At 41.9% G+C, this 23,783-nt stretch overlaps 2 protein-coding genes across 2 annotated transcripts in view; both read left to right on the top strand.

Annotated features, from left to right (window-relative positions):
* gemin5 (gem (nuclear organelle) associated protein 5) overlaps window positions 1-23,783 on the top strand; it is an 851,612-nt gene that overhangs the window by 76,990 nt on the left and 750,839 nt on the right. The window lies entirely within an intron of this gene.
* Window positions 4,212-6,754, top strand: LOC308090888 (uncharacterized protein; the record flags this gene model as incomplete). The annotated part of the gene is made up of 3 exons (XM_080436162.1): window positions 4,212-4,266; window positions 5,339-5,620; window positions 5,860-6,754. The coding sequence occupies 3 exons, from the start codon at window positions 4,212-4,214 to the stop codon at window positions 6,606-6,608; spliced, it is 1,086 nt and encodes a 361-aa protein (XP_080292288.1). The 3' UTR covers window positions 6,609-6,754.

Below are 23,783 nucleotides of genomic sequence, written 5' to 3'. Positions count from 1 at the left end.
AAGTAGCTTTTGATAAATCCGACATATTTACACTTGCTCTTGTGTATATGTATTACCCGTCTTGTGTTCATCAATGTGCACTGTCCTGACCAAATACATACATAAAGTAAAGTAAAGTGTTTTGGACTTTACATGCTGTGATCAGGGCATGAAAGGGAGAGCATGCTCTCAATGGTCTTTCCTGATTAAATAAAGATCAAAGAAAGAAAAATAAAGTTTCACAGCCCAGTGTATGAACTGCACTTGTTTGCACCCTATGCAATAACTTCCCTATGCAATAACTTCTTCAAGTTATTTGTACAAGCCTCATTGTAGTTTTAAGGAAAGGGAAGAAGAACGGAGATAGAAAGAGGAACAAAGGAAAACAAGGATAGAAACATTTCAAAATATTCCTGATAATTGATGTATCTACAACTCATGACCATCAATGGCCATACGATAATTGGTGGTACGGTGGGCCGGGGGTATATATTGTGGTGGGGTGGACATATAAGGATAACATGGCTGCAGAAACATTAATAACAGAAGGGGTACTTTCACCTTATTCACTTTAGACCATTATTTGCATTGCTGGAATCCATGTTTTGATACGTTTTCCCTTGTGTAATCTTAAAGGGCAAGACCACTTTGGTAGAGGTTTGGGTTGTGTATTTACCTTGCCATGATGTAACTCCAAAGGTGGACAAGAAATCAAAAATAATTGCTCCATTGATTAGAAATAATAATTCAAAATGTGCTCCTCATTGACTTACATTGTACGGTAAAACAGCTCTTAAACTCACTCTTTTAGCACGTAAACGAACACGAACAAAGCTGATTCAGACAATATGGAGCATCACCGAACCCAGTACTGTTTTTTTTTTTAATAAAAATGTTAACTTCCTACTTATTTTACTATTTGAAGATCCGGATCCGCGAATCCAGTCCGGGTTTTCTTCTTAATAAAAATAGCAAAATCAACAGGAAGTTAACATTTTTATAAAAAATAAAAACAGTACTGGGTTTGGTGATGTTCTATATTGTCTTAATCAACTTTGTTTGCGTTTGTTTATGTGCTAAAAGAGTGACTTTAGAGCTGTTTTACCGTACAATGTAAGTAAATGAGGAGCATATTTTGAATTATCCATTTCTAATCAATGGAGCAATTATTTTTGATTTATTGTCCACCTTTGGAGTTACATCATGGCAAGGTAACTACACAACCCAAACCTCTACCAAAGTGGTCTTGCCCTTTAAGCGTGATGTCTTCCAAAAGATATAAATACCATTATCTTTGCACCGTACATATGTTGTTTGACTTTAATAACTGGAGACCTGTTGACCAGTGTGTCCAGTTATTAATGTCCTTTTTCAACTCCTTCATTTCAGACCAGTGTGTGGAGTCCAGACTGCAGGTGAAGATGAACTCTCCAGACTCCGCCAGGGACATTTCTATTAAACAGGAGGAACCTGAAGACCATCCACACCTCAGTACGTTTCATGTGCTCTCTCTTTCTTTCATATTGTCTGTTCTGTTGTAGAGCTGTTACAATAATAACACAGATCATCGATGGGCTTTTCCCTCAGCTTTCAGGTTTAACCACTTGCACCCTAGCATCCCTATTCTGGGGGGAACATTTGCTGAAATTAACTGATCTACAAGATCTCTAGCTTGAAGATCAGCTATTTTAGGTAAAGAGATTTGGTGGAGAGGGGAAAAAGAGTCTACTAAGTTCAGAGCAAGCCCCAGTCAACTAAGTATTAGTTCACTAAGTATAAAAGGTTAGTGTACTATGTATAGATGGTTTTAGTCGTTACAGTGTCGCAACAAGTATATCTTCATCTATTTCAGTGCATGATGACACAGCCTTTGACAGATTTAAGTCTGCAAATGTGCACATTCTATCAGATATGAAAAATACTTCCTTTGCCTACTGGCAGTGTGCACTAGGAATTTGGTGCTGATCGGTACAGCGGTTTTTGAGGTTAGCCCTGGACACACAGACACACAGACAGACAGATTATCAGACTCACAGACCCGCTTACAGAGCCACGCAGTAATAATCAGTTAACATAGATTTTAAACTAGGACCCAAATTTCACCAGACATTTCAAGCTTTCATGGCTGGAGATGCTTCGGTCGTGAAACGTATTGCATCTATACACTCTCCACATGCACAGCCAAGAAACGTCTTTATGAATCTGCGGGGTGGCTGTTTCAGTGACGTAACTACGGCTGGGCATGTCGTAGCGAGGCTCGATGTGCTCAATTAAGTGTTTCAACCCGACATTACTCTCCACCGACGGGGGCTGGTCATCTAGCACGATAAACTGGACAATGTGCTCAGTTATTACTTTTGCCTTCTTTCTTTCTCGTGGGAGTTTGTCTACTACTAGCAAACACTGTTGTTGTGATCACATGGGCTCTGCAATGCATGCTGCTGGATCCAGCATGCTGGAAAGAAGTGCTGGAGTGGACTAGTGGAATGGACTGCTTGAATCGGAGCGCTTGAATCTGACTTTTCTTTTAACAGTCCGATCCACGTTATTTGGCTGATATCGGGGTATCCGATCCGGAAATTGGATCGTGTCATGCCTAATGATAATGATGATTGTCAAGCCCCACTGCATGCTCGCATGTGAGAGTCCATTCGTGTTATGAGTTGGTGATACATAGCCAAATAATGGAACACAATTAGATGCGTTATGGTGGCCTATATTTTTGTGACGTGTTGTCTAGGCGATGGCCAATTCTGTCTTGGCGGTGCGCTGAGGCTAAATTGGTCTGACAGACTCTGTGCGTACAGACAAACCCTATTCTAGACAGCTCGGCCTACGGCCTAAATCACTCCAAAATCAGTGCCCATGTGTGACATATTGTGTTTTTTTGTTTTTTTTTCTATTTTATTTGCTTTTTACCACTTATTTCTCCCCAATTTAGTCGTTATTCAAATTGTTTCCTCCCCACACACACATTTCTGTGCGTTGTCACTGCTGTTGAATCTTACTGACTCACCTGCCAGTGAGGAGCCCCCACCGGGAGGACGTAGAGCCTACTACGTCCTACTCCTCCCGCCCAGAACTCCCTGCTGACAGGAGCCGCCCAGCCCCTAGGAGTACGTGCAGTGACAGATATCACCCGCCCCGGCCCCGCCCACAAAGCCGGATGTACCACAGTGGATTTGAATCCCCAGACTCTACCGCTGTGCCACCCGAGTGCGATTCAAGTTAAATTAGTAACTAAACATAGCAAAAAATGTATCATGATCCAACCTTTATACCTCCCTCTGCAGTTTCTAGTCCCAACCATGTGGATCCTGCCGTTTTATGTCATATCTCTGCCCCCCCCCCGAAATCCACCTGTCTATCACACTCTCAATCTCCATCCTGCCCAATGTCCATTCCTGTAGTTATTACTACTAGACAACCATCTAGTCACAGTAATCTTCACAGTGTGGTCTTCAATCTAATTGATATTCCCCTTCAGCCATCTATCAACATTTCCCATTCCAGTCACACCATTTACCAAATTGACTTTCAAGAATCGAAAAGGGCTTGGGATAATACATCTAAATATTAGGAGTCTAGTTCACAACTTTGATTTTATAGTTTTACTGGTCAAACAGACTAACCCTGACGTCCTGGTTCCAAGTGAGACTTGGCTCAAAAAGAGTACTTGTGACTCCAAAGTGGCTCTCTTAAATTATAATTTATTTAGAGCCGACAGACTAGGTAGATGCGGTGGGGTGTGTATCTACATAAAATCGAATCTCTCTTCCACTGTTTTAAAAGATGTCTGTAAACATTGTGACCAGAGTTTCAGTCGATCAAGTGACCTAAAGACACACCAGCGTGTCCACACTGGTGAAAATCCTTTCCAGTGTGAAAAGTGTGACAAGTATTTCAGGCGATCAAGTAACCTAAAGACACACCAGCTTGTCCACACAGGAGAAAAACCTTTCCATTGTAAATATTGTGACAAGAGTTTCAGTCTGTCAACTTCTCTGAAGAGACATCAGCGTATCCACACTGGAGAAAAACCTTTCCACTGTAAACATTGTGAAAGGAGATTCAGTGACTCAAGTCAGCTGAGGGAACACCATCGTATCCACAATGGAGTAAAACCTTTCCACTGTAAACATTGTGACAAGAGTTTCAGTCGATCAAGTAACCTGAAGACACACCAGCGTATACACACTAGAGCAAAAGCTTTCCAGTGTAAACATTGTGAGATGAACTTCAGTCAGTTACATACTCTGAAAAGTCATTGGAGTGTTCACACCGAGGGTAAAAACTTTCCACTGAATAATTAAACAGCTGTTTGTTGGTACGGAGGTGGTTAGACAGGCATAATATTATGATATAAATACTGCTCTGGTCAACATTAGGACTTGTCCTTTGCAGACATTCCCCAGCTATTTTTGCTTCATTAAAATACTTAATTATAAATTAAATGTAAACAATTTATGGAAAATTATAGAGCACAGGTGAACATAGGCTACTTTGGGGTAAGCGGAGCACACAGTCGGCAGGCACTTGCAGAGGTGCATAATAAGCTTGGACGAAATGAGAAAATATTCCTGTCAGCCCAAAAATCACCGATTGACGATGTATTCATTCTAGAAAAGCAATAATGTGAGAACAGTCCTTTAAGCTCGAGTTATACTTCGGCGTACAGCGGCGATTGGTCTACTTTGGAGTTGTCATACACACATGTATAGAACATGGTTTGTCTGTACGTACGTACGGACGTACTTACGTACGTGCGTACGTACGTACAGACAAACCATGTTCTATACAGCTTGGCCCACAGTCTAATTCACTCCCAAATCAGAGCTCACGTCTGGAGTATTATGTTTTAATATTGTTTCATGATTTCATGATTTAAATTAAACATGCTCTATTTGTTGGCCCAAAGGACTACTTCTGAATTTTGAGGCGGCTTGATGAAGTAAACCCCCCGAACATATGTCGCAAGGACTTACCTCCAATCCAATTGATGCTGAGCTGAGTGCAAGCAGGGAGGCATTGGGTCCCATTGTTAGTCTTTGGTATTGAATCTCAGGGCAGACACTCTAACCATAAGGCCACTGAGCTTGCAAAGTTGGGTACAATAATTAAATATATCAATTCAGACAATTAAAAAAAAAGTATATATATATGTATTTTGCTAAAACTTAGAAGTCTGATTTTTCAGAACTTCAGTTTCCAGATACACCTGTTATAACCTGCTCTAAGTAACTGTTTGGTCAATCTATGTGGGTGATAGCTGTAGCTCATTTTGTACATGGAAGGTAGTGAACACTGGATTCCTGAAATATAAATGGATTTGTCTATCATGTTAATTTTCTGCTCCTAGACATCCTGCACGTGGTTGTGTGTAAAGAGGAGGATTCTCCTGAACAGGAGAGGAGCCCCAGTCTGCTCCAGGAGGAACCAGAGCCTCCACACATTAAAGAGGAACAGGAGGAGCTACTTCAAAGACCAGAGGAGCCTGATGGGTCAATGTTGACATTAGTAACAGTGAAAAGTGAAGATGGTGATGAAGACATCTCTTCACACTGCTATGAAGTTGAAGTCAAGCTTGAATCTGACACTGAAGTCACTGAAGACAGTGATGATTGGGAGGAGACCAGTGGAGGTCAGTCAGTGTTAAACTCAGGGACATGGACGTGTTTGGGGGAAACTGGGATTTGGCATGATGACTAGATTGTGGAATAAAAGAAAGATCATAAATCAAATATCAGAAAATGTAACAGGGAAGCTGTAGGGCTCCCATACAAGGAGCTGGAGAAGATGGAGGCTTTTCAAGTTGTATCTTGCCATTTTTAGCCTTACTTTCCATTCTTCTCTCTCTGTCTGTCTGTCTGTCTGTCTCAGGAGTGTTGTCCCAGTCCTCCCAGACTCAGGTCTACTCCTGTTCTGAGTGTCCATACGCCTGCACGTCTCAGGTCTTCCTCTATAAACACATCAAGAGGAGCCACAACGACCTCTACTGCCAAATGCTGAGGAATGGACAGATCACCTCAGCTGCCTGTCAGCAAATCCTCAACTCTGTATCCAGCCAGAAACCAGGAGACACTGACCAACCAACATCTTACAGTCATCATCACTTTACCGAGACTTTAAATGAACAAGGTGAAGTGAAGACACGTCAGGTGACTTTCACAGGACAGAAAACACACATCTGTAAGCATTGTGACAAGAGTTTCAGCCATTTAAGTTGGCTGAAGAAACACCAGTGTGTCCACACTGGAGAAAAACCTTTTCAGTGTAAACATTGTAACAAGAGTTTCAGTAAGTCAGCTGACCTCAAGATACACCAGCGTGTCCACACTGGAGAAAAGCCTTTTCAGTGTAAACATTGTGACAAGAGTTTCAGTCTTTCAGCTAACCTCAAGAGACACCAGCTTGTTCACACTGGAGAAAAACCTTTCCAGTGTAAACATTGTGACAAGAGTTTCAATCAGTTAGGTTCCCTGAAGACACACCAGCATCATATCCACACTGTTGTTCACACTGGAGAAAAACCTTTCCACTGTAAACAATGTAACAAGAGTTTCAGTGCATCATCTCCGCACACACACCAGCGCATTCACACCAAAGGGGGAAAAAAAATTCCACTGTAAATTAGCTTGCTGGGAAGATCAAATTAAACACCTGTATGTTGGTAGAGAGGTGGTTATCAAGCTAAAATATTTTGGATATAAATACTGTGGGCCTCCATTAGGATTCATCTTTGGAGACTCCCCCCAGCTCTTTTTTTTTTATCCTTACACCCATTTGTTTGAACCATTTGTTAACCCTTATTAATATAGTTATAAATGTGGATTTGTGTTTATTTAGCTAGAGCATAGCATTGTATTCATACGTAGCGCACTTTGACCAAGGCTGTTATGACAGCCTTGGTCAAAGTGGGCTACATGTTCAAAGCCTTTCAGAAAAGATAATGTGTGAAGAAATGACTAAATCACAAAACCTGAATCCTTAAATCCTTGTCTTTCATTCGCCTAAACATCAGAACTGAATATATAAGTTTAATTAAGCCTTGAAGAAATCAATGCATGGATTACCCTCTAGATCTTTTGGTGAGAGACATGTTGCCACTGTCGCAAAATTGCTTGCTCAGGGTGGGACTGTCGGGTCTCTTCTCTACATGTAAAGTTTCTTGAGACATTTATATGGTAGAGCTGTTTTTCTATAATTTTACAGCTTTTATGCTATTCTTTAATGCAGTGTTCTCTTCCGTGCAATGACTTCATTCATATAAAGAATGTTTCTGCTACGAATTAACTCGCAATATTCTTACTGTCACAGTCTGGATAAACCATACAGCCTGCATTTATCATATTAAATATTATTTACATACTTTGAAAATGATATGGTTAACATGTTTATACATGGTATATGTTATGTCCTGAAATACTTATACTTATATATTTTTTTGTAATAGGCTGGTCTGGAAGGTCACATAGTACTGTTACTGTATAGGCAAGGCAAGGCACTTTTATTTGTTTAGCACATTTCAACAACAAGGCAATTTAATGTGCTCTACACAGAACATCAAGCACAGGAAAACATTTACAGACACAGCTACAGTGCAGAAGAGAAAAAGAAAAGTAACTCAATCCAAGGCAGCAGCAAACAGACAGGTCTTTAGTTGTGTTTTAAAATAAATAAGAGTGGCAACAGACCTGCAGTTTTCTGGGAGTAATTGTTCCAGATAAAATTATGTGGTGCATAAACTAAATGCTCCTTCCCCACGTTTATTTTTGGTTTTGGCGACAGAAAGCAGACCTTTTCCCAGATTAGAGAGGTCTGGATGGTTCATGATATCGTACAAGATCAGAAATCTATTTTGGCCCCAAACCATTCAAAGCTTTATAGACCATTGGTTCTCAAAGTGGGGTCCGGGGACCCCCATGGGTCCTTGAGGGAGTTCCATGGGGTCCCCAGCTAAATGGTAGATAGTTAGGAACAAATTGACTCTTATGGGTCTGCAACTCTGAGAGTGTACAAATTGAACCAAATGGACCATTTGGTTCCATTTGTACACTCTCAGAGTTAGTTTCATTTGTACACAATCTGAGTTAAATTAACATTGATTTTTACAATATAAATTGGGGTCCCAGAGATAGAAATGCCATTAAATGGGGGTCCGTAGCCTAATGCATGTCAAACTGGGGGGCCTTGAAATTAAAATGGTTGAGAATCACTGCTGTAAAAATCTTCTCTTGTGGGGGTCCCGGCATATCTTTTCAAATGGGGGTCTGCGGGCTAATAAGTGTCAATTTGGGTGTCCTTGACATGAAAACGTTTGAGAACCACCGTATAGACCAACAGCAGTATTTTTTTAACACATTGACTGCCAGAGGTTTTTCTATAACAGGATCAGCCTGTGCCAGGAATTTTGACCATTCTGACTCATATTTGAGGACTCACAGAATTTTTTGTGTTATGACTATAAACAAATGGAATATCTCAAAACGAAGCTTAGAATCTCTTCTTTCATCTAAAAAAAAAAGTGAGTTGATAGCATGTTCCGTTCTTTAGCTAGAGGTAGTTGAATACAGCTTGGTTTCACCAAAAACAGACCTTTTTTTTTAGATTCAGAGTTATGGCCGTTTTAGTAAAAGGACACACTTTAGATGCATAAAATGATTTCAAAAGTCTTTGACATATATTTTGCGCCTTCATTGACATCAGTCATGTAAACAATATTTGTTTATAAAATAAATATGCTTTAGATTGTACATTTATCGCTCTGTTGCACTCCAAAGTGAATGAACATGAACACTGAAGTGACTATTTTCAGTCTTTTTTTTTTTTTTTACTATATGATAAAATAAATAATCATTATAAGTTCAACATCAATAAATGGTGCAATTAGTGCAAAAATAAATAAATACAAATAAAATCTTTGCCTGTGTGTGTGTGTGTGTGTGTGTGTGTGTGTGTGTGTGTGTGTGTGTGTGTGTGTGTGTGTGTGTGTGTGTGTCTCAAGACTTGGCATTATATGTGCCAAATGTTTGAGTTTGTTTACACACCATTATCATTTTTCACACACACACACACACACACACACACACACACACACACACACACACACACACACACAGGGAGAGGTTTTGGCTGACTCATCTTTCAAGATGGAACAGTTTTAGGAGATGTAAGGATTTAATTTGACCACCAGAGGGGGACCCTCCTAACCTCCTAAATGACTTCTTCTTATATGAATAAATGAAGTCCTCTTATAATTTAGGTTAGGTGGATCCCTCTGGTGGTCAAATTAAATCCTTACATCTGTATTGGATTAATCTAATCCAGTAGACATTGATGACCCCTGATAGAAACCATATATAGACATATAGACTGTATGAACGGTAAGTGAGGCCTCCCTCAATACACACCGTGCTTTCTGTGAATCCCATGCATACAGCACTGAGATCCAGATAGCATCTATGACATAAAACAATCAAATTAGAAAATGTTTGACTTTTTAGAGTGAAACAGTCTTACAGTATATACAGCCTTATTTTGACTAAATGGACCCGTAGGGTCCATTTGGTTTCCTTCAGATTAGGACAGTGATTTCACTGGTTCCATTTGTACACACAAGAGTACATACCTGCAAGTTTGCAATTGTATATCTATGATAAAAAGTGAGTTCCTAGCATGCTCTGTTCTTTAGCTATTGGTAGTTGAATATAGCTTGCTTTCACCAACAGTCTTTTATACAGCCTTATTTTGACCACAACACCCAGTCCCCCATAACTCTTGAGTGTGTGCAAATGGAACCAAATGGACCCGTATTGTCCATTTGGTTCCATTTGTACTGTAATTCTAATTTAGGGCTAGCTATTTATGTGTATGTCTATGTCCAGGTTTTCTTCAGATTAGGACAATGTTTTCACTGGTTCCATTTGTACACACAAGAGTTACATACCTGGTAGTTTGCAATTGTATTTCTATGATATAAAACCAACAGTCTACCGTCTACAGAAAATGTTTGAAACGACTCAGGCAGACACATTTGAACACACTTTATATGGCTTTCACATTTTCAAGTACAACTTTTTGAAGTACCTTTCAATTTTATATACAAAATGACAATATATCATCATTGTGTGTTTTGCCTGGCCAGCACATCGATGTCTCCTCAGAGGCAGAGGTGGTCCCCGTGAGGGTTCTGAGAACGTGAAGGCATAGATGTCTTGTACCGACAGAGATGGCTCCACGTCCTCAGATCCCTCTGGGGCAGTGAGAGACATTAGCAGCACATTTACTGCCAACTGTTGGCTGGCTCAGAGCATAATAAATCATAAATCAAAGTCAAAATAAATACAAAATGAAAATAAAACAAAAGTGCATTTTAGCATAAGCATAATCGATATAAGACGTGAAGGCATAGATGTCTTTCACCGACAGAGATGGCTTCACGTACTAATCATAAATCAAAATAAATGTGCCAACTATTGGCTGGCTCAGAGCATAATCGATATAAGACGTGAAGGCATAGATGTCTTTCACCGACAGAGATGGCTTCACGTCGTAAATCAGAGTAAAAATAAATACAAAATAAAACTAAAACAAAAGTGCATTTTAGTAAGTAAAACAAACAAATACAATCAAAATGATTCAAAAATACTTCTCCATAGTGTGGTAATCATGGAAGCATTTATTATGGAGGGGTACCAAACAGCTTTTGCACTGTAACCTTGACTCACTCCGAGTCCCTCTCCTCTTACAAACTCTGCACCATTTTGTTGGGCCCTCTTTTTTGGCGGTGGGGGGGGCATCGACAAGCTTATGGACTTTCATATTGCCACTCAATCGGTCACGAGGTTCGCGCGATCTTGGTGCATAAGGACGCAGGCGGGGGGCAGGGGGGGGCGGAGGGGGCCCCTGACGGCGGGTGCGGGCAGGGGGGGGCGGGGGGGGCAGGGGGGGTGCAGGATGAGGCTGCTGGTGAGGCTGCTGGCGAGGTTGCTGCTGGCGAGGTTGCTGCTGGCGAGGTTGCTGCTGACAGGCGGCCGGGGGGGGGACAGGCGGGTCTGCTGGGACATCTTGTGGGGGGGTATAATCTGCTTCCACTGGGGCATATCTCTCAGCGGTCCAAGATTTGACAACACTGAGGATGAAGTCGAACATGCATTTACAGTTGCTACCTGGATTCCTTGCCTTGTGGAGTATGAATGCGTTATACATGCTGATCTGGAATAGGTAGACCACAAACTTGTTGCTCCACTTGGCTGTCTTCCTGATGAAGGGATAGTAGCTTAGGTTTTGGTCTAGCCGATCAACAGCGTTCATGCTCTTATTGTATGCCAGGACACAAACTGGTTTCTCCTGTGGCACTTTGTCTCTGTGGTGTTTCTGCCTCACAAGCTGGGTCCCCATCTCATCCTTGTGCTGGGTTGTGATCAATCGAACGATGCGTTTGTCTCGCCAGGCCAATAACATCACTTTGCCATTGTGAAGCATCTTCCGTTCTCCCACTCTCAGGCTGGACATCGTCACATCCTTCATGGCTTGTGGTTCACCTCTGTTGAGCCTCATAGTACCACAGGCATGCGTGTTGTTCTGAAGGAGGAGTTCATACAGGGCCACTGAGTTATAGTAGTTGTCCATAAACAAAGAAAACCCGTACCCTGTAAGACCCTGCAACAGAAAAGTGACTGTGTCTGTTAGTGAGGAGTACTGTCCAGAATATGGCTTCATTGCGTAGCAGTACCCCGTTCCAGAATCACACAGAATGTATGACTTTATTCCATACTTGGTGGGCTTCTGTGGGTTGTACACTCGGAATGCTAGGCGTCCCCTCCACAGAAGCATCCCCTCATCGATGCTGATGTTGAGACCTGGAACAAACATCTCCTTGAATTTGTCCGTTAGGTACAGCAAGACCGGGTTGATTTTACAAAGCCTGTCAACAACAGCAACCTCGCCAGCAGCTTCCGCAGCAGCAGCGGCAGCAGCAGCAGCGTCAGCCTCATTGTTTGTGAAGTGAAGAAACCGCCAGATAATCTGGAACCTGTTGCGTGGCATGTTTTGGCCGAAGAACGGTGTGAGTAGAGGGTCATCGGTCGACCAATAGTGCGCTAGATCAGGCTTTCGCACAAGGCCAGTGAGGAACAACAGGGCGAAAAAGTTTTTCAGTTCTCCCACTGAAACCGGTTTCCAGAGCTTCACTCTGCTATGTGGATGCTGCGCCACTTCTTCATCAGACCTGGCCTGGATGAACGCTAGAGCATAAATGTTAGTTTGCTCAACGATCATCCCTAGCAGCTCATCAGTGAGGAAAAGCGCCAGAAAGTCCACAGGAATGGTCGACTGCAACTCAGCTGCAGCATTTCGAGGACCTGGACTAGCGGTGAAGGGGATGTCTGCCCTAGGTTCCCAATCGGTGTCCTTCCACACAGTCGCTACAGCTGGGGGCCTACCACCACGTCCTGTGAATTACAGAAATACACAATTACCATAAAATACATCTTTTTTATTTTTGTGGCTATAGGATCATGTAGAATACAGAGGGACAGTGTAGTGTCCCAGTAAACTAGGATCATAATGATCATAGATATACAATTGCAAACGTATGTAACTCTTGTGTGTACAAATGGAACCAGTGAAATCAGTGTCCTAATCTGAAGAAAACCTAGACATACACATAAATAGCTAGCCCTAAGTTACCATTACAGTACAAATGGAACCAAATGGACCCTACGGGTCCATTTGGTTCCATTTGCACACACACTCAAGAGTTATGGGGGACTGGGTGTTGTGGTCAAAATAAGATCTTCCAATCCAAAACAGGATTTAGCGGGATGGAACACAACGCCAAGTCAACCCCCAGAAAGACTGATCATCAAATCATACATATCAATAATATTGTTGTCAAATGGAAGCCTATGTCAAAAACAGTTACTTTTGAATACATGTGTAGTGTCTCAGTAAACTATAGAATCATTGAAGAATACAGAGAGACAGCCATAGGATATATTTATATGAAAATATGACTAAAACTAAATGGAATTTTATTCAACAGACTATGACTAAAACTGAATCAAAATGTGTTGTCAAAATCATGTGTGGTACAGCTGTGAAAACGGTCTTACCTCTTTTACGGCCGACAGGTGGTACTGCGGTTGAACGCGATGACCCTGCTTCCTCCAAATCCATCATGTCTGAAATCAAAGTAAAACATCAAATAGTTTGGTAAATACGATGTACAATGATCTTCACTGCCAGCATGTGGTGGTGCATTACTTTGTGGAACTTAGAATGAATGACATTTATCATTGCAGAGTGGGGTTGTAGCCATTTTGTATTACTGTGGTAAATCTGAATGCAAATAAGTACTACATGGCACAACATATCATTGTGTGTGTGACATTACTGGCAGAAATAACATTGTACTGTAATGGTCATTTAGAATGGAACCAAATGGACCCGTTATGAAGAAAATGCCATCTATAAAAACCAACAGTCAACAGAAAATGTTTGAAACAAAATGTGTTGTCAAAATCATGTTGTGTGGTACCAGCTGTGAAAACGGTCTTACCTCTTTCACGGCCGACAGGTGGTACTGCGGTTGAACGCGATGGCCCTGCTTCCTCCAAATCCATCATGTCTGAAATCAAAGTAAAACATCAAATAGTTTGGTAAATACGATGTACAATGATCTTCACTGCCAGCATGTGGTGGTGCATTACTTTGTGGAACTTAGAATGAATGACATTTATCATTGCAGAGTGGGGTTGTAGCCATTTTGTATTACTGTGGTAAATCTGAATGCAAATAAGTACAACATGGCACAACATATCATTGTGTGTGTGACATTACTGGCAGAAATAACATTGTACTGTAATGGTCATTTAGAATGGAACCAAATGGACCCGTTATGAAGAAAATGCCATCTATAAAAACCAACGAACCAAGAAGTTAGACACTGATTTCACTGGTTCCATTTGTACACACAAGAGTTACATACCGAAAATGTTTGAAACAGACTCAAGTCTTACCTCTCCTACAACTAGCAGACTGTCTATGGTGAGATGACGACTCTGCACCATCCGACACATATTCGTCGTCTGAAAGTAAACAAGATCAAACACTGTTGATGTTGATGGACATAAGGTGACCTTAGTCCCCTTTGATGAATTTTATTATGATGGTGGGGGCCTCGGTGCACCTGGCCTCAACCCCAAAAACTAAAGCCATCAAAGGGATTTGAAAATCATTGTTGACATGTCCTCATGTCGACCCACAACAGCATCAAAACATTTGTTGACCATGTCTCTTCCCTTTGAAGTATGCCTCCCCCCCAAAAAAAAACTGATCTACAAAAATCTTTGTTGACATGGCCTCATGTCGACCCATAACTGTATCAAAACATTTGTCATGAAATGACCACCCCCCCCCCCCAAAACCCCCCCCCCCAGATCTACAAGTCAACAAATTCATAGGCTACATCGTCAACATAATCAAATAAATCACATGCATATAGATAGATACAGAATAAAATAAATACATATTTTATAACTGGCTGACCCAGAGTGCAATATCCTAGAAATCCACACCGGGCTACATTGTGTGTGTGTGTGTGCGGGATAGCGACGCTAAAAACGAGTCGTTTTTAGGCGAACATTCAATGATCATACCGGTGGTGGTCCCGAGGGAGTAGTTTAGGACATGGTCTCCAATAGGCATATTCGCCTAAAAACGAGTCGTTTTTAGGCGAACATTCAATGATCATACCGGTGGTGGTCCCGAGGGAGTAGTTTAGGACATGGTCTCCAATAGGCATATTCGCCTAAAAACGAGTCGTTTTTAGGCGAACATTCAATGATCATACCGGTGGTGGTCCCGAGGGAGTAGTTTAGGACATGGTCTCCAATAGGCATATTCGCCTAAAAACGAGTCGTTTTTAGGCGAACATTCAATGATCATACCGGTGGTGGTCCCGAGGGAGTAGTTTAGGACATGGTCTCCAATAGGCATATTCGCCTAAAAACGAGTCGTTTTTAGGCGAACATTCAATGATCATACCGGTGGTGGTCCCGAGGGAGTAGTTTAGGACATGGTCTCCAATAGGCATATTCGCCTAAAAACGAGTCGTTTTTAGGCGAACATTCAATGATCATACCGGTGGTGGTCCCGAGGGAGTAGTTTAGGACATGGTCTCCAATAGGCATATTCGCCTAAAAACGAGTCGTTTTTAGGCGAACATTCAATGATCATACCGGTGGTGGTCCCGAGGGAGTAGTTTAGGACATGGTCTCCAATAGGCATATTCGCCTAAAAACGAGTCGTTTTTAGGCGAACATTCAATGATCATACCGGTGGTGGTCCCGAGGGAGTAGTTTAGGACATGGTCTCCAATAGGCATATTCGCCTAAAAACGAGTCGTTTTTAGGCGAACATTCAATGATCATACCGGTGGTGGTCCCGAGGGAGTAGTTTAGGACATGGTCTCCAATAGGCATATTCGCCTAAAAACGAGTCGTTTTTAGGCGAACATTCAATGATCATACCGGTGGTGGTCCCGAGGGAGTAGTTTAGGACATGGTCTCCAATAGGCATATTCGCCTAAAAACGAGTCGTTTGGTACCATTTTATATGTCGATATAAGGTTGATAAGTAGTGCCCATAGCCGATTTACAAGCTCCCAACGCGTCGCAGCGCGAGGCGTTGTGAGCTTGTAGATCTGCTATTTTCAGAGTGCAACCAAAAGGTAAAATATGATAAAAAAAATAATATATATATATATATATATTCTTACCACTGGTAAACGGATCAAGACATCTTTTCCTTGGGCTTGGCTCCCAGCTGCCAGAGCAGTCCGAATCGGAGCTCTCTTCACCGTCAGTAGTATCTGGGTCTGGGCGATACGACGCGGTTCTCTGTCTGCCGCTACGACGCAACCCGTGCCCGGGATCGATGTCTGGTACCGGTGGGTTCGTGTCCTCAGGCTCAGCCTCAGATACCGCCACAGGTGGTGGGGGAGGTGGTAGGGGTGGAGGTGGTCGCCACGAGGGTTATGTGGTCGTGAAGGCATAATTGTCTTTCACCGACAGAGATGGCTTCACGACCGCAGATCCCTCGGGTTCCGGTGGTGGCGGAGGTGGTTGCTTTGTAGCCCTCAGTGCCGGTGCCGGTCGCCGACGGCGCCGGGGGACGGTCGAAGACACCGATGTCTCCTCAGATCCCTCGGGGACAGTCTTCGCCTCCTCGGATCCCTCCGATGGCGGAGGTGGTCGCGACGAGGGTTCTGTGGTCGTGAAGGCATAAATGTCTTTCGCCGACAGAGATGGCTGCACGACCACAGATCCCTCGGGGATATTGGGAGCCTTCATCTCCGCCTTTATCTCCGCGGATCCCCCAGGTGGTGAAGGTGGTCGTGGGGGAGCGGTGAAAGACGCCACCGCCGACGGCTTCTCGTCCTCCATGGGTCGTGGTGGTTCCTCCACAGGTCGTGGTGGTGGTGGTCCCGAGGGAGCCGTGAAGGACATGGTCTCCAAAATTGTTCGTTGGGTCGGGTCCCTCCGAAGCCGTTTGGCCTTGCATTTCTTTCCCACAGCCGGCATATTCGCCTAAAAACGAGCGACTCGTTTTAGTCCCTAAAAACGAGCGACTCGTTTTAGTCCAGACTCCCACCTATAACAAATGTACGCCTACTACTATACTATATAAATATATATATATATATAGGTATATATATGTATATATATATATATCTTACTCTCTCCTCTCACACTTTCTCTCTCTCTCTCTCTCGATCGCTCCTCGTTCTCTGTCTGTCTCGCTCCTTCTTTGTCTCAGTCACCGTCTCTCGCTCTCTTTCTCTGTCTGTCTCTGCTGGTTGTTTGTTTAGAATGCCACAAGGAATGCGTCTCTGCACCCGGATTTGTAGTGTTTTGCTCAGATCACGTGACTTTTACGATCATGTGACTTTTCTTTTGTCGTAGAAGCTTAATATTAATACACAAGTTGTGGAATATTGCAATCTACCTTATACCAATGAAAAGACCTAAAAACGAGTTAACTCGATCTAGGCAATCAAGCGATGGATTCTAAAAACGAGTTAACTCGATCTAGGCAATCAATGTGTTAACAATTGCACATGTATTAATTGACACAATCATGTTGTGTGCAATGCAACTTTAATGAAGTCCGCATTAAGTGAGGCTTGAACTGGCAACCTTCAGGTTGTGAGGCACACGTTTAAGGGAGAAGCCATTGGACCAACAGACAAGAACCTGTGAAAAAGGAGATCACACAGATGATACAGTTTCACGCAAATAGCTGAAAAATCCTGGGTTTAAGTGTTTTTCAAACTGCTCAAAATTGCGGACAATCTAAGGGCGGAGCTTACTGGTCAACGTGATACATGTGTTCCTCATGAGTCAAGGCACATGTGTAAACAGGTTTAATGGCTGTCGGCCAAACGAGGCATGACTTTTGCCTGTTTAAAGTTTGCACTTTCAAAAAATCGCTATAGCGCCCCCCTTTGACCAATTGGAGTAAGATTGGTTTCAGTAATATTTGGAATGACCCTCAACATTACCGCAAAGTTTCAAAGAAATGTGAGTCTGCATGTATGTGTTAGGGGCAGATGAATAATTGTCATAAAACTGCAATATTCATTGGCTCATTAAAGCTTCATTTTTTCACTTATGGAAAATCCTCGTTGCTTGTTTGTCGGCAAAGGTCCAAAGTTCATGTGTAAAACGTTTCGTGCAGATTACTCAAAAATCCCAGGAGGAGAAAGGTTTTAACTGTTTTTCATATAATTCAAAATGGTGGGAGATCTAAAGGTCAGAGGTCAAAAGTCAGAGGGTTAAAGTTGTTCATCATGAGTAGACGCATGTGTGTATTGAAGTTTTATGGCTGTAGGTCAAACAGGGCATGAGTTGTACCTGTTCAAAGTTGGCATTTTCAATTGAGTGCTATAGCGCCACCTTTTGACGAAAGATTGTGAGATTTATTTCTTGATAGTTTTTCATGACCATCTACCATATGGACGAGTTTCGTAAAAAGCGACAGCACGGTTCAGCCAGAACTGCGAAAAGTGGCAGAAGAAACAGAATAAAGGGAATAGTAAAACAGGTCCAGAGCTGAGCTCTGGCCCCGTAATAATAATAAGGGTAATAATAATAATAATAATAATAATAATGATAATAATAAGGGTAATAATAATAATAAATAGCCTGTCTGGAGAATATGGGTCGTTCATATAGCAACCACAGCAACATAAAACCTGTGTCAAAACGATATACATTAACACTAACCTTAAATTATGCCTCAACGTTCTCTCACACCCAAGTAATATTTGTTAAAAAAAATAAAAAAAACATTCCTATTGCAGGATTTTAACCCGTGACAACAGGTGTACCAGCCAAGCGTTTTAACGCACCGACCCACTGTTCACGCTGCAACAATTGTGATCAATATAGCCATAGTCATCAATCTAAACATCATAATATATTTACTGAAGATTGCGGGGTTAAAATACACATTTCACGCTGGAAATATTATTAAAACACATTATAATGCCGACAATATCGTAAAATATTGCATATTCAACTGAGAATAAAAGTATTGGCAGCCATGTAGTTTAATTTCGCTTCTGATACATTGACAAGTCACGTGACGTGTCTGATCAAAGGAATAGATGGGATGGTAACAACCTACTGAATGATTTAAAACGGTGGTAGGGCCATACTATGTAGAAAAGGCCATTATCAACCGAAAGAATACATGATAACTACCGACTGAGCAACCCAGTCGGCAGAGCATGCCCCTACTAGGACGAAACGATCCTCCTGATAAGAGATGATAACTGCGATTGTATCGGATGATAACGTTCGAAGCAGGTGTGCAAAACATACTCTCGGACAAGCCTTTTGGTCTGGCAGAGACAATTAGAGGAGAGAGAGACTTTGATGGAGTCGTTCTGTCAGATGTCATGTTCTGTGTCCCCGTTTTGTTCCTTCTTACTTGTAGTTAGTATTTTACTTTACAGTTGTGTCTTCCTTTATTTTGAAGCCACATGGATTCCTTGTTTCTTAGTTGTAGTTAGGGGTTTACTTTACAGTTAAGCTCCTTTATTTTGAAGTATTGTCCTAGTGTTTCCTGTCTTCCCTAGTAGCTATTGTCTGTCTTGTCTCACCTATCCTGTGTTAATTATCCATTGTGTTCACATGTGTCTAGTTATCCCTGTTAGTGATTCAGCCAATCCTGTGTTAATTACCCAATGTCTTCACCTGAGTCCAGTTAATCCTTATGTGTATATATACCCTCAGTTCACTAGGTTCTTGTTAGTCAGTAAAGTAGATGTTGTCACTCTGTTCAGTACTGAAGTTCATGAGCTCTTAAAACATGTGTGCTCCTTGTATTGCTGATGTGGAAAAGTCAATTCTCTTGCACTTTAACTCCTGTCTCTGCCTGTCTGCCCTGCATTTGGGTCATGGCTCACACTGTGAAAAACAAACTATTAGAGCATCTTCCAACTAGAATATTCGCAATTTTGGGAAATTGCAAGTGTGATGGCACCGACCCGAGTCGTGGGTTGCGGCATTGGGGGTCCAAGGAATCTGTTCGCGGTACAGTTAGGAGTCCCCCAAAGTAAACTATATGACAACTACATGACCCATAAATATGATAGTTAGTTAGCCTACAGTACTCGCAAAGTATGACAGTGTGTTACTCTTATAAGGAGGATGCAGGCTAAAGCACATCATGGCACTGGCAGCAAGCAAGCCTACTGTGGGGAGATCAACTCCATTGGAGATTATGTAATGGACTTATTGGAAACCTGGACATGAGCTGTAGAGGACTATAAATATGAAAGGCTTGCATGCAAAAATAGTCTGCATGCAATCAGAACTTAAGTTGAAAACAAGTGCAGGCTATAATGATCTGGGAATGCACCTGTTATGGGCTAGATCTATAGGCATAACAGGATATGCCTAACTTATACATACATAGCAAAGGCTGTAATTTGCCTACTGTGTGTATGCACATTTTATCGTAACTTCAAAGTCATTCAGTGTTTTTGATAACAGCCATGTATGACCCTGTGAAAATGTTGAATGGTCAGGAAAAACAATAACACTTTGACCGAAACAATATGTTTGATCAAAGTCTTTTAAGCACTTATGGGCTGCCTGGGCAACAGGAACGACACATGGCATTTGTCATGTAATTATTGGCAGAAATGTTCATTAATGGCAAAAGTAGTAGATCTACAAGGACAAGCGACGCGTTGTGGGCTTGTTTTAGATAAGCGTTGTCTACATTGAAATCCTCATTTATGGGTCCCCTGCTGAAAAAAACAGCTTAGACCAGCCTAAACTGGACCAGTTGGTTTTAGCTGGTCTTAGCTGGTAGCTGGTCTAGCCTAGAGTATGTTTTCGCCACTTTTTAGCTGGTCTTGGTGGTTGACCAGCTTATGCTGGTAGGTATTGCTGGTTTAAGCTGGTAGCTGGTTTTAGCTGGTATTTATGATGATTTTGCTGGTCTAGGCTGGTTTAAGCTGGTAGCTGGTTTAAACTGGTTTAAGCTGCTATCTGGTATTCATGTGCATTCAGGTGTATTCTGGTATGCAGTGAACAACTTTGCTGGAGAGGATGCATGATCATGGTGAATTTCAGCCAGGTGCCCAAGCACGTGGTATATAAAAAAAAACTGTAGCCTACAGTAGCCTATATAAAAGTGAGCAAAATCCACGAAGTAATAAATAATCATGTATCAATTTTATACATAACAATAATTTATTAAACAGTAAACACTTATATAATAAATAAAACAAATATATAAATAAACAATAAATACATAAACTTCGTCAGGTATATCAAATCAATACATACAAAGACAAATCTGTCTAACTTTCATGTGTCTCAGGACCAAATATACACTGAGAAATGTTCAAACAAGAAGACTCCAGTCCAGTGCGACTCCAGTCCAGTGCAGCAGGTGCTGTGTGTCTGCAATCAGGATGTGGGGGGGGGCATTTTGAACTTTCTTTCTTTCTGACAGCAAGAATTCTTAGAGCCGTAGTTACATCTCTCACTCAAACCTTTGTGATTAGTTCAATCACATGTCAACAGCAACAAGGGAGATAGTGTGTGTGATTAGAGTGAACGAAAAGGTCTTGAGGGGTGGAAGGCAGAGAAACACAGGAGGAAGACCTTAGGCAGGATTTGAAGCAACAGAAGTGACCCTGAAGACAAGCGGCTTAACCACTGGGACTTTGATGTTAAACCACCTGGATCATTCACACGTAGTTAAAACAACACTTTTTTGTCCTTTTTTTTAATGTCCTGGATCTTTTCCGAAATGAATTTCCCCATGTCCTTCTTCCTCCTCGCTAGCTCTTCCTCATTGATATTCTGCCTCTGTAGCCACCAATGGAAACAGTCTGAAAAGAAAACAAAGAAGAACCCCCACCAACAAAAACATTGTTAGCCTAAGGACTGCATATGGGGTGATGAGTTGTATGAATTGTGACGTTTTGAGAATAACTTAAAGTAACTTAAACTTCACCCATTTTCAACCTTATCTTCATATAACTGGTCCTCGCTAATGTTCATTATACAATGGCACCATTTCTGTCTACTCGTTCTGCCACTCATTGGTGGAATGTGGACAGTTCAGAAACCAGCCTGCCAGTGACACCACCAATGGAGCTAATAGAAACTACTGTATGTCTCTACTTGGAAAGTTTGCATGCTGAAGTAGAAGCCATTGTTCTTGCATTAATAATTAACAACTAAAAAAGTTTGAAATGACCAAGCCTGCCTAACAATGATGTCAAAGGTAGGCAGGTTTCTAAACTGTCCACGGCCCATTAATGAAACACAGAGTGAGTAGATATAAATGGTGCCATCTTAAAATGTGTATTAGTGAGGAAGTGGACCTTTAACCACCTGTTTCAGTTATGAAAAAATGAATTTGAATGGATTTTTTTATTTTTTATTAATAAGCTTAATAAGACTTAGATAATACACTAATAACACTTGCATAATAAACTAATGATAGGCTTCTGTACATGACTGTAGTTCTCTTTTCCAGAAGAGAACTACAGTCTCTTTTCCACCTTGGAATAATGAACCCCCCCACCCCTCAGTAAACATACCTCTGACTGCATTGAGTTTTCCTGGGGTCAGGGGGGGTTTGGCCTCCCCCTTGTTGGTGGGGCATTCTTTGCCTGTAAGGCTTCTGTTTTTTAGGGTTGTAGTCCCCCAAATGGCAATCTGGGAACCCAGAGCCAGTGAGAATGAAAAACAGCGCCCTCTGCTGTTTGTAGTATCTCTCACTGGCTCTGGGACAATGGCGACGTAGCACACGTGCGCAAAGGAAACCGGGGTTTTGGTCTGCCTTCAGCTTTCACTTCCGGTGGTGCCACTATGTTTTCATTCCCACTAACAATATTTCTTCACGGAACACTAACACCACTTCTCCCAGAGAACATGGATCGTTTTGGTTATAAGCCCACTTGTTTCTATGATGAAAGAGTAAGTTAAAATGTGAATATCTTTCCGTGGTTTTGTCTGCTCCGCGGACGCTATTGTTAAATTAGTTTGGGTTTGTTTCGAGGGGGAAAGATCGACAGACACGTGAATCCCGCCCACTACATTTGATTGGGTAAAGCGCGGCCTGCTTCCTGATCTGAAGGCACGCCCACTTGTAGCCCAGTGTGTACATGTTATGACGAGCCTTCACGACAGATTCCAACGCAGAGCAGAATCTGTTCTTGAGAGATTACCCAAATGGAAACAGCAAGCTCCTTGACGAACAGGGAGTCCTTGCTGTTTGCCGCCACCATGCCCCAGGTCTTTTTTCGTAGCCACACACTGGAGCCAATGTGGACCTGAAAAGAAGAAAACATGTTTTAGAAATAAATAAAAAACCTTTTAACAAGAAATCTCCCAGGCTTTCATTTTGGACAAAAGCATGCACACTTCAAACAGAGTTTACTGTAAAGAAAATATGTTGTCATGTCAAGGACCCCCAAATGTAGACCCCCATTTGGAAAAGAGTTGGTGCCATGGACCTCCAATAGAGAAGATGTTAATTGTTGGATTAGATTTAGTACAGAATTCTACAACTGTCTATGGGTGGGGAGAGTTAAAGTCATTCTTATACAGTACATTATCATTTGATTACATTCTAGCTGGTAAAAATGTAGTGAAATGAACACCTTTCCACCTTGCATCCCTATTTTGTGCATGCCATAGGCAAAACTGTTCAAAAATAGTTCCAAAATAGCAAAACATAGCTGATCTACAAGCTCACAATGCATCTTGACACGTTGGCTATTTTTGATTTAGAGCTTTTGTGCTTAACTGCTCCTAATTTAGTTGGGGACACTGCGGAACCCCCCGTGGACCCCACTTTTAAGAACCACTGTCCTACAGAGTACGTTTCTTCAATACCTTGTCACCGTCGGTGTGAAACATCCCAGGTGCCGAATCTGCCGATGCCGAATCGTCTCGGTGGACCGAGCTCGAACCGAACTCGGTGGAAACGGAGGAAGTTGCTGTTCCTGAAGTTGCAACTGAAAATGTAGACAATCTATTTAAGCTCCTTTTGTCGTTATCACAGTACTTATATCGTACACATTGTCAACATTTTCCATAGAACAGCATCACTGTCTAAACACACCTATGGCGTCACTGGTTTCCTTCTGCAGCAGGGATGTCAGACTTTGCTGCAGAGAAATATTGAGGCCCTTGTATACGCCGACTTCTTCTTCCAGTTTTTGTTTAGCAATCTCCAATTCGTTGCATCTTAAAGCATGA

Source organism: Gymnoscopelus braueri, assembly GCF_963280865.1.
Source record: "Gymnoscopelus braueri genome assembly, chromosome: 8".
In the NCBI taxonomy this organism is placed as follows: Eukaryota; Metazoa; Chordata; class Actinopteri; order Myctophiformes; family Myctophidae; genus Gymnoscopelus; species Gymnoscopelus braueri.
The sequence above is the reverse complement of the archived record's forward strand: the minus strand, read 5'-3'. Positions and strand labels throughout refer to the sequence as shown.